Source organism: Sycon ciliatum, chromosome 10 (genome assembly GCF_964019385.1).
Source record: "Sycon ciliatum chromosome 10, ocSycCili1.1, whole genome shotgun sequence".
NCBI classification, from domain to species: domain Eukaryota; kingdom Metazoa; phylum Porifera; class Calcarea; order Leucosolenida; family Sycettidae; genus Sycon; species Sycon ciliatum.
Window position 1 is genome coordinate 18,976,557 of NC_088652.1, and position 15,875 is coordinate 18,992,431.

At 46.5% G+C, this 15,875-nt stretch overlaps 1 protein-coding gene across 1 annotated transcript; it reads left to right on the top strand.

Annotated features, from left to right (window-relative positions):
• Window positions 1-3,541: 3,541 nt before the first annotated feature.
• On the top strand, window positions 3,542-14,506 carry LOC135826530 (mucin-2-like). The gene is made up of 7 exons (XM_065339138.1): window positions 3,542-3,870; window positions 4,594-4,962; window positions 6,125-6,439; window positions 7,502-9,991; window positions 10,647-10,991; window positions 11,229-11,357; window positions 13,395-14,506. The coding sequence occupies exons 1-7, from the start codon at window positions 3,774-3,776 to the stop codon at window positions 14,297-14,299; spliced, it is 4,650 nt and encodes a 1,549-aa protein (XP_065195210.1). The 5' UTR covers window positions 3,542-3,773; the 3' UTR covers window positions 14,300-14,506.
• Window positions 14,507-15,875: the final 1,369 nt, after the last annotated feature.

Here is a 15,875-nt window from a genome sequence, read left to right on the forward strand (position 1 = left end):
ACCCAGCTAGCTGACTCAGACATTGACTCTACTCTAGTCTCTAGTCTTACAATTGTAGTACATACAATGTAGTATTAGGAGTACCGGTATTTAAAAAGAGAGCGGGAGACTGGCTCTGCACTCTGCAGGGGTACATGTACGTGCACATGCACCGGTATCATACTCCAACTTAACAAACCTAGTTCATTTCGAAAATCTCTTTCAGATCATGATCTCACTTCACTCCATTTGCTATTGGGTATAATTATTATTACCCTCTGTTCCCCAGGCCATCATCCACTGCCTATCCACAACCACAACACGCATTAAATACACTGCTGCATGTTTTTTTTTATTATAACTGCTGATAGACTGATAGACACGACATCTTATTATGTCCCATACTGTATTATACCGTATTCTGATCACAGGAATCATGCTATCACGTCACACTATTTTATTTTTCATCATGGCCTAGGAGCTGTGGCATCATTCACGATCCACAGCAAGAAGGCAGCAATGCCTGTACCTAGGCTATATATGGTGAAGTAAACATAAAGATAACATAACATCCTAGAGAGGTTAAGATACACGTTATTTCCGACGTGACGCGCAATTTCACGTCAAATTTGGCGTAAAACTCCAAATTTCGACGTGAGCAGCAGGTCACTCGCGTTGATTTTTCGACGTGTGAGCAAATAACGCGAGCTGAACTTTCGCGTCACGTCAGAAATAACGTGCATCTTAGTGCTTGCGTGGTGCACGCAAGGCATTCCTACCAGCAATGGCCTCAGACTCGGCAGCGCTTGTTGTTGCTGAAGCAAGAATCTCAGCTTGAGGCTTACATTATTATTATTATCTGTCAAGTGTCATTAATGACATTGTACATGATCATCACCGCGCTCGATCTAAAAAAAAAAAAAAAAAAAAAATTTACTAAACAAAAAAAAACAAAAAAAATCTTAACCTCTCTACATGTACGTACGTAGGGTGTAAAACAAGTACTGTTGTACTTCGAAGTACCAGGTACGATGTAGATCCCAGGGAGTCGTAAAATACCGGTATTTTACGACTCCCTGGTAGATCCACAATTTTGACGTGCGTGTGAGATGCTTTGTAGTACAGTGCGCTCTGGCCATGAAAGGATAGCGACGGCCACTTGATGTCCATCCTTGGTATCGTGGAAAGGCTTAGCTATGCCGTGTCAACACTAGTCTCCAAAAGATCTGTCGATGATAGTATTTAGAGGCCACAAACAGTATAATGTTCATGGTCCCTTGATAAATGCTTGAACAGAAGCAGTGTTGTCTTGCCAATGCTGTGCAGAACTCAGTCAGAAGGGGCGTGACAATCTGATGTGAGATGCAGTAACAACATGATCGTATTCCACATGTACAATGATTACAGATTAGTGCCTTGTGCAGTTGTTTATCGCCAGCACTGACTATCAGTATGAGTCAGAGATGGGTATACATGTACATGTAACACCGAATGTGTCTTTGAGAAGGTGGTGCAATCGTGTCAGAACACGTGACATGAAACAATGCCAAAAGTATGACTGATTTATTAGTGCAATTAGGAGTATAATAGATGCAGACATGGCCAGACAACAACGAGTTCATGGAATTTTTAAGGATTTTTATGTTATTCAAAATCGATTTTCGTGTTCCGCTCATCAGTGAATAGTATCGGAACTGAGAGTACTGTGAAACAAAAATAGAACATTTTATAACAGCATAATTAAAAGTGTGAACAAAAAAGGAAGTGCTACAGCATTACATAATAGGTGTCAAACATAGTGCTAACATATATAACTGAGTGCAGGCACAAAGCATGAGGTGATACAGTGCAACATGACACAACATTTACATCTGATAACCAGCTACGAGAACAACTTTAGCGCGACTACATGCTTCTTTTGTTTACAAAGAACAGGATTATGCACACGGATGATGAGGAAGTGACTGATGATGATGATGGTGGTGATGAGGACGATGAAGATGAGACGGAGGACGAGGATAAGGCGGAGGAGGTTGGGGGAAAGGAGCGGGATGAGACGGAAGAGAGCGACGTGAGCAATAAGTCAGCTGTATTTTGTCACTTGTTATCACGTCCAGATTGTCTTAGTGTGTACGATGATTCTCACTTTTCTGTTTTGTGCCGCGCAAGTTATGTTAAGCAGTTGAAGGTTCTGGAAGCTGTATGTATTCGTGTGCATAATCCTGTTCTTTGTAAACAAAAGAAGCATGTAGTCGCGCTAAAGTTTTCTCGTAGCTGGTTATCAGATGTAAATGTTGTGTCATGTTGCACTGTATCACCTCATGCTTTGTGCCTGCACTCAGTTATATATGTTAGCACTATGTTTGACACCTATTATGTAATGCTGTAGCACTTCCTTTTTTGTTCACACTTTTAATTATGCTGTTATAAAATGTTCTATTTTTGTTTCACAGTACTCTCAGTTCCGATACTATTCACTGATGAGCGGAACACGAAAATCGATTTTGAATAACATAAAAATCCTTAAAAATTCCATGAACTCGTTGTTGTCTGGCCATGTCTGCATCTATTATACTCCTAATTGCACTAATAAAATTGCTTTCTCCACGCCGACTCTTTAAGTATGACTGATTGTTATTTATTATTTATTTATTATTATTATTATAGGCTTTTCCGCGTTGGCATCGCCAAGCAAGCTTGGCTAGCCTTCGCATAAGCAAAAGTATGTTATCTATAATCTAAGGTGAACGTTCTGAAAACGTGCAATGTACATGCAGTGTTCATGTTGGGCATGCTGCGTCAGCTTTCATCAGGTGACTGCGGTGTGCCTTGGCATTGACGTCAACCATGAACTGTTAGACAGACAGCCAGACCGCCAGACCGCCAGACAAGATGCTCGTAGACTTGCATGCGTAGCTGGAAGTCATACAGACGAGACGATGGGATGTGGCTACACAACATTCACAGCACAGTCCCACTCACTTGTCAATGACAATGCTAGACATGACAGTGCACTAGTCTATAGTGCAGTGCCCTGCATGCTCTCTACTAAAATGACTTCATTGGAGGCTGAGTAGCCATACATGTAGTCATACAGATGTACAGATCCTCTCCTGATATGAACCATCCTTGCACCACCACAATAATAATTATAACTATTGGGGGAATACGTCACCCATTATGTTACGACGTCCAGTAATACGAATTAGCTGAACAGACTCAGTGTGGACATGACCGGGTACGGACTGGGGGGTAATCCCTTACCATGTCCAATGGGGTACACGAAAGATTCAAGTCTAAGGGAAAGCCCCAAAAAAATTTCCCGGTGCTGAGATGTCGATCATGCCGTGAAATTCAGTACAGTTAGACAGGGAAAAAAGAGGGAGACAATTTCAGTTAACGACAAGATACTTTCATGACTGTAACATGAAACAAGACCTGTGCGTTTGTGCGTGGGCCGTGGAGGATTCCCACTCGTGTGCGAAGGCGGCGATGTCGCGCCGAAGGCATTCATGACCCACACTATACGTATTCATAACCCAAGAGGAGTCTTTTTCTTCCAGCAGTAGTAGCAATATGCACTGTAGGATACACACAGATTAGAGGCGGGAGAGAAGAGGAGAATGGTGGTCAGGAACAGAGGATGTTGAGACAAGCACATGTAGACCGAGCTGAGCGAATGGAAGAGTATTGTTGAATGACACTAGCAGATAGCGATACACTCGTCGTTCAGGCTGTTAGCTATTATCGCAAACACCAAACCTTGTAACTTTAGCCTACATTAGAAGATCGTCATGGGGAAGGTGTTAATGTTCTGGACACTCGTACTGCTGCTCACTCTTGCAATGTTGTGTGGTGATCTCTGCCATGCAATGATCGAGAAAGCAAAGGGTGAGTAAGCATGCAATGCCTGTCTCAGTGTCCGTGATGCAGGAACGTGTGCGCTTGTACACGAAAGACATGTAATTATGCTCTCATTCCGCCGCGCCTGTGGTGGTTTCTTAGACACGCACAACGTTGTAGTGTGGTGTTGTACTAATACAGTCGTCTAGTCACTACTACTCTGCGGTGTCGCTACGCTGTATGCTTACATCTACATACTGGAATGGTGCTATCGGCATAAACCCACACGCAGAGGTAGCATTGAGCTACACGTGTTCGAAGCATGAATGACTTTAAATCCTACTTTTCGGTGGCTAGACAAAGTGGCTGATTTTTGCTTGAGTGTATCTTAAGTGCCGGGACAATCGTAGTACCAGTACATGCAGAATTTGGCTCCGTTGTGTGGTAGGATCTGCATTCATTTCGATGCCTGTCGCCTTAATCCTTGATGGACCTCTGGATTATGGCTTACCGACGACTACCCGAATCCCCAACAAGTCGAATGGCTGATTCAAATGGTGGTAAATACACACCAGGCGGTAAATGCTTATCACCATTAGAATCAACCATAAGTACAGCTGCATTGGTGTCTTCAAACTTCATTCTCCCAAGTCTCCCAAGGCTGGCGTGAATTTTGAATGTTTATTGCTGCACTGGTGCATGTGAGATGTATACTCATTTGAGTCATTTCAAGTAATTTGTCTCGGCTCTTAATTGTGCTCCGCCATGCAGGTGGAGTCAGCAACGCCCAGCGCAAAGTCAGCAGCATGTCCTTCTCGTACCAGGTGGAGATCATCCAATCCCTTGGCAAGCATCAACAAGCATCGCCCGTCCCAATATTTATCAGCGGTCCAGACGTTCATGCCGGGGGCCACATTGGATTCCCTTCTGAACCATTTCGAAACCTGACCTATTTGCCCGCGGATGTGAACGTGTGGGTCGACAATAGGCCATGGGATGTGACAGATACGCGCCTCTTTCGACATGGCTCCGGCACGGAACACTTTATGACACTCACCGATAGCGAGAAGAAAGACCAAGCTCTAGTATTCAACGTCACCATCAGGAACAAAACGGCATACTTCCAGATAGTCTTTGGGAGTGAGTATACCTGAACGCACGAAGTCATTATCTCGTCACACATGTGCATAATAATTATGATACATGTACATGTATCTCGACTCTTGTAGATCTGCTCTGCTAAATTACTAGTAGCAGTGGGCCATAGCCATGCATGGGACGACATTGAGTCTCGACCATACCATGACCACGTTTGTGGGCAATCGCCTCTGACTCTGTGTCAGCAAATCTAAAACCACAGAGGCACGGAACAAGTCTGTGCATGCATGACGTGCTCGACAAAATCCGGCTTCGTGAATCAGTACAGTAGCACACAATCATGACTGCACCAGGGTCAGACGTAGATCTATGCATAGTGGAATCACCGAAGGATGTACCCAGAGTGCTTGACAGTGCTCAACACCACAAAGGCAGAGCGTAATACACAACAGAACAACAAGGACAATCAAGGCTTGTTTGCTGCTACTTTAAGTTTCATGCTTACGCAATCATCAGGCAACATGAAGATCGGGTGCCGACCATGCCGGTATATATGCCAGGAGAGGCCTCGGATACTCTCTGAAGAATATCCCCTTGCCCAGCCACAAGGAGTACACACTACGTCTCATTGCCTAAAACATCACCGCTACTGCGCTAGCCCCCACAGTCTCACACAGCTTTTTATACCACCCTCTCCTGGCATATATACCGGCATGGTCGGCACCCGATCTTCATGTTGCCTGATGATTGCGTGAGCATGAAACTTAAAGTAGCAGCAAACAAGCCTTGATTGTCCTTGTTCTGTTGTGCATAGTGGAATCATAATTCGAATTTTTTTTAATTCATAGCCTGATGCCAGCTCACATGCGCATGTGGCATTGTGGATAGCCTACATGAGACTGCATGAGACTGCACCACAGACTGTACTGTACAATCACGTGGTACATGGTGTTATGACTGTTGTACTGACAGTCTGTTGTAGTGGGAAACTACATGACAATCATGTTGTAATCTAAGCATCAAGTATTAGTTGTGCTCTAGACTATAGAGTATAGTATGTACCGGTAGTGGTACAATCATGCAGTCGCTGGCTGTCGTTTTGGAGACGCTGAAATAACGTTCTTGCTGTGTAGACTACTACAATTTTCAGTATAAAGAATGATGACTACTGCATTGTCCTATGCTTGGTGTGCTGGTCATGTAGGTCTGGACTTCAAAATGTTCGCAGTGCCTGGGCCGAAAAGGCGTTTTCACCTGGCGCGAAAGACAGCACTAGTTGGAGAATCTGTGATTGTAGAAGGAATTCGCGTGGACGATCCATGGATGCAGGATATGGTGAAGTTGGAAGTTTTTCACAACCTTGTGGACGTTACAGGCAGCAAGCGGCTCAAGACCCTGCCAAATGGCGGCTTCTCTCTCGTGAATGTGACGTGCTATGATTCCGGAAACTGGTTTGTCAGGGCGACACATGCCAGCTCGCGTACAGGGTACACCCAAGTGATTCAGCTCATTGTGAAATGTAAGTGGAAAGTACCCCCCCCCCCCTCCCCCCTGGCCCAGGCCAGTATTGTAATGACGCTAACAGCTAGCCGTCCGTCCTTTGAGTGTCATATTCAATGAACATCTGTACTAGTAACTATTGAGTATATATGTATGGCGTACATGCATAGGGAACGGTCGTAAAATACATCTACTTGCCATGTCATCAATTTAATTGTAGAGGTTATGCGCATGATGCCATGGTGGTGAGTCTGCAGAACCATGTATGGGCGAAGGTATACAGCACGAGTCGCTAGTGCATCGTGTACCGCTGCGCTGCGCCGCTAAGTTGCCAAAGCACCTCAACTGATGATGTCATCGCATAACCTCTATAGTTATGGTTCAGCAATGAGTGTTTTGGCAAGCTGCCATGATGCGATCCTTTCACAGCCACCTTGTGCTCATTGTTCACACCAGTTCATAGTGCTCCACCATTCAGCTGATGCATGCCCTCCAGATGCAGTACGATACCAAGAGTACATGAAAACCAGAGTGTGCAGCTTGGGGCATTTTCTACTATGGGTGTCTGTGACGGCGGAATTCCGTGTTTTCATCATATTTGGCGCAGATTTGAGGCGGGAAGTGGCGTAGTGCGTACAACTGAGCTGCAGTTGAAGGGCAGGAGATCTGCTTGAATCCTGCTTGTACGCACTACATCACTAAGGTGATGTAATCACGGAATTCCGCCGTGACAGCAACCCATCCGAGCTGCACACTCTCGTCTTCATGCGCTCTTGACGATACCTTCACATGTTTTTTTTGTAAAAAATAAAATGTCATTGTATACACATAACAAAGTCACTACTCCCACTGCCATCTCAGTAGTCACTGACGACGCACATTGCAAGCACAGACCACAAAGACCTATGGCCAGTGCAGCCAGACTAAATGCTGTGTAAGGGAGGCCGTGTACATTTCCAGTACATTTGTATTGACTGTATGAATGTACCGTTCCGAAGTACGATTGCCATGGCAACCTGTGGCAGTGCATTATGTCGCTTCTAGGCTTAACACCGAGACTGTGTTCTTATTGGTTGTACAGGTAAAATTCGGTTGACGACACCGTCATCTTCACCAGGACAGCCAGAAAGAACGCCATACAGCACTAGATCTGTTTACTCCTGCCGAGCAATGTCAAACCCCGCTCCATATCTCTACTGGACCGTCATGATGCCAAACGGGTACGTTAACCGTTTCTCCACCAGCACACGCCTTGTGCATCATGACGACTTGGAACGGGAGGCGATTCTGACTCTGCGGCCAGAGCAAATGGAGATGTTCAATGGCGGCATTCTTCAATGCGTTGGAATCAGAGGTCGTCGCAGGGAGCTCGTGGTACTCAAAACAACGCTTCTGGAATTCTTGGACCGAACGACAACCCCGCTACTACCCGCTACGTTGCCATGGAGATCTCAGCTGCATGTGACTTCCCAGACTGATCGTGTTCACGTAGGAAACTCTGCGGAGAGAGGAGATGATCGCCGAGGATACTTAACCCCGGAATCGACACCACAGTTTGGCAGTCACTCTCCACCGAGTGATCTTGAAACAGAGGTGACGCCTGACCTGACCTCGCCAGTGGACAACACACCGCCATCAAGGAAACCATCCACATCGTTGATTGCTCAAACATCCGACCGCTCCACTGTCGTCCTTACCTCCAATAACCGCATCCAGCCCACCACCACCAGTAGGCCGAAGTCCACCACCAAAAGCCATGCATCCACCTCTGACAGTCAGTCATCCTCGTCTACGACCACCATCACCAGAACTAGCACTGTCGCCTCCTCTCCCACCATCGTTACCACGGTGATGTTGCCAGCTGACGCAACCAGCAAGCTACTCCCAACCTTTCCAAAGCAGAATCCACAAACTACTGTCCAGACCCACAGTATCAGTGGTACCACCATTACCCGCACACCCACTGTGTCCACTTCACCACCACCACCAACCACTTTCCCGCCAGGTTCAGTTGTTGAAATTGACTTGGCCACATCAACAGCATCGCTCATGGACACTGCCATTAGTCCTAACATGCCATCCACAGCTTTCGTGACCGAAGTCAGAGCTACAAACAAGCCACTTGAGACAATTGTAACGACATCAGCCCCAATTCCAGCAGCTGCAACCCCAAAGAGACCATCATCATCGAAATTTTCTTCTCGACCAACATCTACAGCCTCTCTCTCACAACCCACCAAAACAACTACCTCTCCCTCACAACCCACTACAGAAACTACCTTTTCGTCACAACCCACCACAACAACTACCTCTCCCTCACAACCCACCACAACAACTACCTCTCCCCCACAACCCACCAAAACAACTACCTCTCCCTCACAACCCACTACAGAAACTACCTTTTCGTCACAACCCACCACAACAACTACCTCTCCCTCACAACCCACCAAAACAACTACCTCTCCCTCACAACCCACTACAGAAACTACCTTTTCGTCACAACCCACCACAACAACTACCTCTCCCTCACAACCCACCACAACAACTACCTCTCCCCCACAACCCACCAAAACAACTACCTCTCCCTCACAACCCACTACAGAAACTACCTTTTCGTCACAACCCACCACAACAACTACCTCTCCCTCACAACCCACCACAACAACTACCTCTCCCCCACAACCCACCACAACAACTACCTCTCCCTCACAACCCAGTACAGTAACTACAGAAACCACCCGTGCACCTACTCTGAATGGAAAATCTGCAGTGCCATCATCTTTCCTTATAATGGTTTTGTCCACAATGAGCCCCATTATTAACGCACAAACGAAACCTTTAACCGACATAGGCCCTAAACACAATGAGAGCACCCCAGAGCAGCAATCTACAACCAGGAATCCAACTTATAAAACGAGCAGTACTAGTATTATCACAACATCCAGATCCAGTGTGAGCCATCAACCCAACCATAATCTTACCCATACAAGTGTTAGTCCTGCGACCGGCGCTACAACGCCTGGTGTGAGGACTTCCTTGAACACCCACTCTGGCACTGCCATTCTATCACAGACGGCACCTGGCCAGTCACGCCCGTTGCATTCGACAACAGTTTCCACAACGCCCGCAGCCAGTGCGGACACCACTACGCGAATTAAACCCGTACATGTCAGTAGCAGTAGCAAACGTGATGGCAGTGTACTCAGAGCTAACACCAAAGACACTGCCAGTCCAACCCAGTCTTCCGTCAGCCTATCTGGACTATACAATAGCAAGGGCACTGAGTCCAATTCACGCTCAACCCGAGCAGTGTGGGAGGACATTGATAGCTACGACAAGCCACCGACCGACCCAGAATCTGAGAGCAATGAGCCAAACGCAGTGCTGGAACCAGCCACGGCGAGCCACCCTGTGACCAGCTTTCTATACCATACCAGTGAAGTCACTAATGCATGGCGTACTACACTGATAGAAACTTCACATATGTATATGACCGCGATCATTGACTGGGCAGCTGTTACGACTCCTGGATTCGAGGAGGACACAGTGAACTCAACGACACCTCGCGATTGTGAGTCTGCTTTAAGTACATGTAGAGTGATTTCCACATTACATAGTAGATCTACAGTACTGTCGGTCGCGAAGAACTGGACGGGGGTCAGCCTCCTAGCCTAGACCATTCTTATTTTCATGTATTACAGTCTATGCACGGTTGAGTCAACATACCATGTATACATTGCATACATTGGTATGCTGTGCTTGGTGAAATTCTAGCCTGGTCGTTCTTCGGCGCCCGGTGACAGACCTGTAGTATTAGAGTACAGATATACTACTCTCTCAATGGAGTACAGATATACTACTCTCTCAATGGAGTACAGATATACTACTCTCTCAATGGAGTACAGATATACTACTCTCTCAATGGAGTACAGATATACTACTCTCTCAATGGAGTACAGATAATACTACTCTCTCAATGGAGTAAGGCTTGTGCGATGTCTGTATCGTCCTGTATTTTACTTCTTCAGACTTTTCCCGTTTGCAACTCCCTCAAACTAATGAACATGACTGTATTGTTTTACTGTTCAGCAAGTTTGGCCAGAATAGACTTGAGTCTGAAGAGAGATCTATACAAATAACCTTGATGATTTTCTGTGGCCTTTCGCTTCTGCTCTGCATTTCCAAAAACCGTGACATCAGTTTGATCTCTGTTTGTGGTGCTATAGGGGTCCAGCTTCTGCTCCTAATTGGCGTGAGCTTGATAGTATTCGTGGTCATAGTGGGTATAATTGTAGTTATAAGTTATAAAGTACATACCCGTCACAAAGCCAATGCCTCCACTGACCAGAGCAGTTCAAACAGGGACAGAAAAAGCGAGGAGAGGAACTGCAATGAAGGTGATACACTACGGAACGAAACTGACTCCGATGTGGAAACCAGCAGTACGCGGGCACCAGTGGATTCCAATAGTTTTATCTTCCCTGATCAACGTGAACCAGTCGACATGCCGCCAGACCCTCTCGCACAAAACGGAGCACAGGTGGATGCAGACCCGTACACCGTAAATTTGAGTGAGTTCTTGTTTTTGCTTTCCGCTTGTGAATGGCACTGTACTTTGGAAGCTACTAAGTTTTGAGTACTGTGTACTTGAAGTAAGTAAGATCTTTTTCTTATGACTGTCAAGCCGTCAAGGGAATATTCAATGTTGCTCTCTATTTCTTCCATGCCCAGTCCTCCTGCTAGGCGTAGTCAACCCTGAATGCCACCGATAGTCTTGTACATCGGACTGTTGTTGTTCAATTGTGTAGGCTTGCAGAACATTGATGGCGCAAGCGCCGATACCCGGACTCTGCAAGCATGCGCTAGCACAATGGGACACAGAGATCCTGCTACTGGAAGCATTGCATCACTGTCAAGATTGGAGGAAACCACGCGAGGTGGGTAGTCATGAAGGGTGTGGTATTGGAATGTGATGTAGGAGGTATGAGTGGCAAAATATGTGCCACTTATGTACCACTTATGTGCCACTTATGTGCCACTTATGTGCCACTTATGTGCCACTTATGTGCCACTTATGTACCACTTATGTGCCACTCACACAGACCTGCAAGACAGTATGAGAAGTACATGTATAGCCCAAGGCCGTCACAGCCGGGGCGGCTGGGGCGGCTGAGGCCGCCTCACTTTTTCGGCCGTATTTTTGTTTTTTTGTTGTTTTTTTTGGAGCACATTACAACAAAGCACAATGCATGATCGCAGCTTAGCGCAAACGTGACAAATCCTTGTCCCCAATCGTGGTTTGTTGCAGAAAAAAGTCTTTCATTGCAGTTACACTGAAATGGCACCAAATGCCTGGAAATGCTTGCAATTGGCTTCAATTTTTGAATTTTTTCCCCGGGGAGGGTAATGTTTGTCCCCGATCGTAGCGTCTTCTTCGTTTGTTGCAGAATCAAAAAAGACTTTCATTGTAGTTACCGTACACTGAAATGGCACCAAATACCTGGAAATGCTTGCAATTGGCTTCAATTTTTGAAATTTTCCCGCGGGAGGACCCCCGGACCCCCCTTCCATGGCCGCCCCACCTCCAAAGTCGGTGCGACGGGCCTGTAGCCGGTCCATTTCCTCTCCAAACCCACAGTCCTCTGTTTCAGTTAAGTCGAATGCTCGATGTCCTTTCCGAATTCCATTTTCCTTGGTTGTGTATAAGGTGACGCCGCACTTTCACATTGCACTAGCTGTCCTTACTGCTCACCGTGGCTGGTGTGTCTATAGTGTATACCAGGGAGTCGCAAAATACCGGTATTTTACGACTCCTGGTGTATACTCAGTATTACTCACTGTGGCTGGCGTGTCTGTATAATGTTTACACACTCTACTACACATAGCAGATGATGTGCAGGGCAGAACCTGTAGACCTTCCTCAGTGAATCCCAGCATTGACCTGGTAATAAAACAGAGAGGTTCCAGGCTGTCCAAGAGAGTGCTCATTACCGACAGGCAGAGCCAGTTCGAACAATAAGAGGACGGAAACAGTGTTTTAACTCTGAGTTCCACGCACTAAGCGATCATCAGAAAACTGTTTTCTGATGATTGTTTAGAAACTCGGAGTTAAAACACTTTTCCGTCCTCTTATTGTTTGAACCTGATAATATGTTTTTACCTTTTACGGGTGACTGGAACATGAAACGATGTGGGTTTTACTTCCATGCCGCCAGTACCAGTCGTCCGTGGGGCAGGGTTGATAAGGGTGTTCCCACATTCGGTATCTCTGGTCTGGGCGGTGTTTTTGGGCCACCAGGTCAAGTCTGCGATGACAATCGCAAGTTGCATGTACAGTGAAACAACGTAAAGAAGAACACTGATAAGACAAGAACACTGATAAGACAAGAACACTGATAAGACAAGAACACTGATAAGACAAGAACACTGATAAGACAAGAACGCCGATAAGACAAGAACACTGATAAGACAAGAACACTGATAAGACAAGAACACTGATAAGACAAGAACACTGATAAGACAAGAACACTGATAAGACAAGAACACTGATAAGACAAGAACACCGATAAGACAAGAACGCCGATAAGACAAGAACACTGATAAGACAAGAACACTGATAAGACAAGAACACTGATAAGACAAGAACACTGATAAGACAAACATTTGCTTTAGAAGAACTAGTGTCCGTAACTCTCTGACAAGTCACTGTGTATCCACTGGGTATATAATATGGATAAGAGGAACTCACGTCATGGAGAACAAAATACGATTGATCCCTTGGTGTTCGTCCTAAAGACGTTCCACTGGATAATACTGACCACGGACCACAGAGAGCTTCCTAGTAGAGGGTCTAAACGCACATCACTTCAGCAGAGTGCACGCACGCGTGCTGGGCTGTTGTAAGGAATTTGGAGAGGAAAGGTCACGTGCGCTCTAATCTCCTGTGTTGCACTGTCGCCTTTCTGTTTCTTCAGCACATCAGCGTGCCAATGACCAGTGCATGCAAGTACAGCAACGCAGTGCTCCACCAGTGTTCCGGGATGAACCACCAGTCAGCCTGCCATCCAGAGCTTGGACGCAAGGAGGAGGAATCCTTCAGCGCAATGAGCACCAGCGACAGCGCCAGCAGATACACTCGTTTGACCAACTACAGCTAGGTACAGACGAGCAGCAGGCAGAATCCCAGCAGCAGGCACAACCCCAGCAGCAGGCACAGTTTACCTACCCGGCGGGTTCGGAACAGAACGGCCCCCTTGGCATGACAAGCTCATATCTAGAGCACAGTGGAGTCCCGATCAACTCTGACCTAAATCACAATGGCGGTGAAGTTATCGAATCTTCTCCAGTCCTCGCTGTTCCACCCAGCGCATCCTTGAGTGTGTATTTAAACCAGTACACACATTCACGTGTTCAACAACAGCCTGAGCATACTACTCATCAAGACCAGCAGTCACGACCAACAGTGCGGGTACTTCCCATACAACCAGTATCATCACTCCAGACGCATGATTCTATCTCGGGTGCAACCGGCATCCAGGTGACGAATGGCAGCAGGTATAGCAGCCCACCACACGAGTACACCAGCGGAGCATCACACGAGTACACCAGTGGAGCATCACAGTTACCCACACAAATCAGCTCCGCTGAGCACAGACCCGGACCTCAGAGTCTACAGAGCTACGGTGGTCAATCACTACAGTACGATTCGCTACACCTACCGCAAGTACCGCTGCCGTTGGCAACACCTTCGCCTCTGCCACCGCCGTCAATGCCCCTGCCATGTACACAACGCCATCCATCGGTGAGCAGCCAGGAAAGTGGAGAGCCACCGACCGGATCGCCGATTGATGAAGCCGGTCCCCTGAGCATGGATAACTAACAGCCATTCTACGCGTGGACGTTCTTCTTGCTCAGTCCCAGAAGAAGTAATGCCTGGTGTGTGCAGAATGATAATCTCCAACTTCTTCGCACCTGTCCCGGTTCCTCTTTAGATCTTTCTCAAGTGTATCTCCGTTTCCATCGCACAATCTGAACATTTCGGAATGAGGTAAAGAGAAAGTAGCATCAATAACCATTCCTGCTTACCGCTTAGACCTGTGACTATAGCCATACTTAGACCTGTGACTATAGCCATACTTAGACCTGTGACTATAGCCATACTTAGACCTGTGACTATAGCCATACTTAGACCTGTGACTATAGCCATACTTAGACCTGTGACTATAGCCATACTTAGACCTGTGACTATAGCCATACATTGACTACGCAGCGGTTTCGTCATTATTGTCAATCATTGCCTCCCACCGCTTAGGAGCTGCATCTGCGCCTTGATCCTAGAGGGTGGTGGCGTTCATGTGGACGCGTGAAACTCCAGCCGAGTTTCACGCGAACCGCTAATTTTTTTGCCAGCAGCACAGCCCTCCTAAGCCCTACCGATCTTCTCATGATTTATATCTTGCCAAGTAGTTGTTCTAGGGCTTGGTCGTAGATCACCGTGGTGACACACCCTCTGACCAACACAGGATGTGTCACCGTGGAAACATACCATCTGACCAACGTGAAACACAGGGTGTGTATGACCGTGTTCCATTTCTGTGATCAAACATGCTTTCAGTTTGCGCTCGCATCGATTTCAATAACAATGTCACCAGTGTGCGCATGTGTGTGCATGTGTGTGCCTGCATATCCAGTGCGCATGCTCATCAATTTTACGCCTGCACGTTGATGCCATGTTGTCAAGATGGCAAACTGTGAACTTGCAAAATATAGAACAACTTTGTCCTTGCCGCTTGCATCTGCTTTGCGTTCACCAGCATTCAACACCGTACATAGTGCTTCGACTGCTGCTTCACATTCAGTGACCTTTTTCCTTTTTTTCTTTTTGAAACTAGTCACTGTTTTCCAATGCTCCTGCTGTATTTTACTGACTTCTTTCCGGCAGAGCACTAACAGGCGACGGTTTTGATTGAAAAGCTCAATCTCTTCTAACAGTTCATGTGCTGCAGTTGCACTGAGAGTGTCGGCATTTCCAGTCAAAGAATCACTGCGTATTGGCACTTTGATTCCCAGGTGCATAATTATGCACTGTCTTTGCAATAACTTGAAGTTATGACGGGTTGGTGGTGGTGGGGGGGGGGGGGGGGGGCAGCAGAAAAGTGCGAGACCGGGTCGGGTGGTTTGGGAGATGACCTGATGGTTCACAGGATGACATAGTCCTATGTACATCAGTGACGTCAACGGGGATAGTCTCATCATGTCTGGCTGAATCATGGAATGGAATGGAAATGTTCTGGAATCCTAGGATTCCAGAACATTTCCATTCCATTCCATTCAAAATCTCAGCCAGAATCAAAACATGATCTAGCCTCATCGACGTCATCAGGGTCATGTGACGTCATCAGGGTCATATGACGTCATCAGGGTCATGTGACGTCATCAGGGTCATGTGACGTCAT